The 2500-nt window shown below is 43.2% G+C and overlaps 1 protein-coding gene across 1 annotated transcript in view; it reads right to left on the reverse strand.

The window, feature by feature from the left end:
- Positions 1-891: 891 nt before the first annotated feature.
- The window catches only part of LOC130401829 (bone morphogenetic protein 7-like), an 11318-nt gene continuing 9709 nt past the window's right edge, over positions 892-2500 (reverse strand). Inside the window, exon 7 of the mRNA XM_056605820.1 lies at positions 892-2500. This exon is cut by the window's right edge and continues 111 nt beyond it. Coding sequence (XP_056461795.1) covers positions 2462-2500 — 39 coding nt within the window. The 3' untranslated portion in view covers positions 892-2461.

Raw genomic sequence — 2500 nt, forward strand, 5'->3', positions numbered from 1 at the left:
ACCCGGGGGAGGTCGCCGCTAGACGGTGTATGCCAAAGGAGCAGACCCGTTCCGAGGCTTGCCCTCCAGCCCAGGGCCCGGACCCTGAGGAGGGGGCAGTGGAGGGTGAGTGAGGGGCCAGGGTCACACGACACAACTAGATTGACTGGAAGATCATCGATCATCATCTCCTGAGATGAACTTGACACTGACTCTCTCTCTCTTAACTTAACACTCACCTTTACGGTGCGGTTTAGTTTAGTCCTGTGGAATCTGCACCTTTTTTCTACCTCAAAGCAACCAATTAAATTGTGCTTGATTGTCTTTCTTTACTGTATTCGATAATAACCTCTAACTGAATGGGTGGTAGTTGTTTACACAAGGGACGCAAGGGATGAAATGGCTTCCTCCGGTCTGGCGCTGGGGAATCCATTTAGGGATTCACAGCAAACTTGCACAAAATGTCTGAATATGTCTATTGGTTTTGCTTTAATGTGTGCATGCGTGGATACTGTTGATAGCAAGAAGACTCCCCTAATGCAGCCCTTCTCAGGTAGTGGATTCATCTTGGTAAGACTGAGATGTTTTAATGAATGACATGCTTGTCGTGTGGGATAAGGAGTCATTTTTGTGCTTAAGCTTTTGTCTTTTGCCAAAAAAGCCAACTGGGTTTTATATGTGTCGAAAACAATATACTTCAATAGCAATGATTAATTAATTGATTTAATATTCTGCTATTGCAATAGTTGTGAGTCAGATAGATTGTGCTTTGTCAATCCAACTTAAACAAAATCTTAAATCTAGGGTTTTTTTATTCTTCATTTTCATGTTAACATTTGAAAAAATATCCTTGCCTAAGATAATAACATAATCAGTTGGTAGTGAAGTACCATACAACTTCTGCTTGGTTGGATTATGTGCATTTATTGATTGTTCCCTGAGAAATGTAAAAACATAAATCACTTAATATGGCATGATGCTATTGTATTTATTTACCTATTCCTGTTATTTGTTAAACACCATTTAGTCTTCCCATTTATTTTATCCAATTTTGACCCACTGTTAGATTGACCAACAGAAGTCCATCGTAAACAACAGGAGTGAAACATTAAACACGTCTGAAGTGAAACAATATTTGTATCTGGATTCAGCCCTTCAAGCAATATTTTACAACCGTTCCAAAATGTCAGGATTACAAGCCTTAGGCGTACTCATTCTCCTCATCCAGCTTTATTTGACAGAAGGTTTCCTGTGTCTAGAGCAGTGTGGGTTCAGTGGAATTCCTTCATTCACGTGGCCAATAAATGTCAGTCTGAATTACTTATCCACCGGTTCACAGCTCAACGACTGAACTGACTTCTCCGTCTATTATCCCCATAAAATCCCCGGCAAATGTATTCCCCCTGTTCACCCTGCACTGCTTCCACAAACATCCGCTCCCAATAAAAACATGAAATATGTATTATGATTCAGTTTTGAATAGGTTTTGTATATTTTATGTACTTTAGGTATTCAGTCAACGCAGCCAGCAATGCATTCTTGGACATGATATATGTAAAAAGTTGGGTAAAGCCACCCTCCCCTGCTACATAATATCATCTATTACTTCTCCAATATTTGTTCTTGCATTACTAAAGAGGCTAAATACACAAGATAATCCTAAGGCATCTTAATAGTTTGGGTGGTTATCAGGAAGTCAAATCCCAAAATGTGCACTCGTTGGAGAAATGTATGAGCTTTGTATTTATATTACCTTCAACTTCTTTGACTATGTTCAGTTTTAAAGCCAGGGAATGTTTTTTTTCTATAATCAGTGGCTTGAATGAACACACCAGATAACATCAACATATATTGACGCCTTCAAAATGGGAACTATAGCCAGGCCAAACACTATGTGGGTACATGGGTGTGCATCTCAGCCAAAGACGGTACTCGGTGGCCCCGTTTTGCTCCCTGTAAGTGTCAACAAAATTATTGTGAACAATGACAGTGTTTAGATATCCGACATTATTCTGATTGCTGAATGGAGATCCGTAAACTTCAAGAAGGACTTGAATAGCCAATGACATTCGACCATGAGTCGAGTTGGCCAACACATGTAAACAACCGTCCTGTTTAAGATCGCGCCCCTCCACTTGGTCCTCTGACGCCGGGTCTGTTGCCTCTCGCCAAGACTGTGTGCTGGTGGGTCTGCAGTCCCGAGACACGGGTTAAAGTTCACCAGAGCGGTGTCGAATCTTCACACCGGGAGGAAACACCAACACAAAGAGACTCCTACGGTATGTTGGGCCCAACAACGGGTGATTGTCCTCGCACGCCCCCTAGATCCAGCCACGGCGGCAGTTCCTACTGTCCGCTGCCGTATCATCCACCCAGCCCTGAACGCCGGTGTCTGTACTCCATGCCCGGTCAATCCCCCAAAGTCATTCATAAGTGGAGGGAGGACGCGGGGGACGCAGAGTGTGACAGCCAGCAGCGGGGGTCAGTGACAGCCACAGGCTCTGACCACCATGTTGCGGTA

Source organism: Gadus chalcogrammus, chromosome 13 (assembly GCF_026213295.1).
Source record: "Gadus chalcogrammus isolate NIFS_2021 chromosome 13, NIFS_Gcha_1.0, whole genome shotgun sequence".
Lineage (NCBI taxonomy): Eukaryota > Metazoa > Chordata > Actinopteri > Gadiformes > Gadidae > Gadus > Gadus chalcogrammus.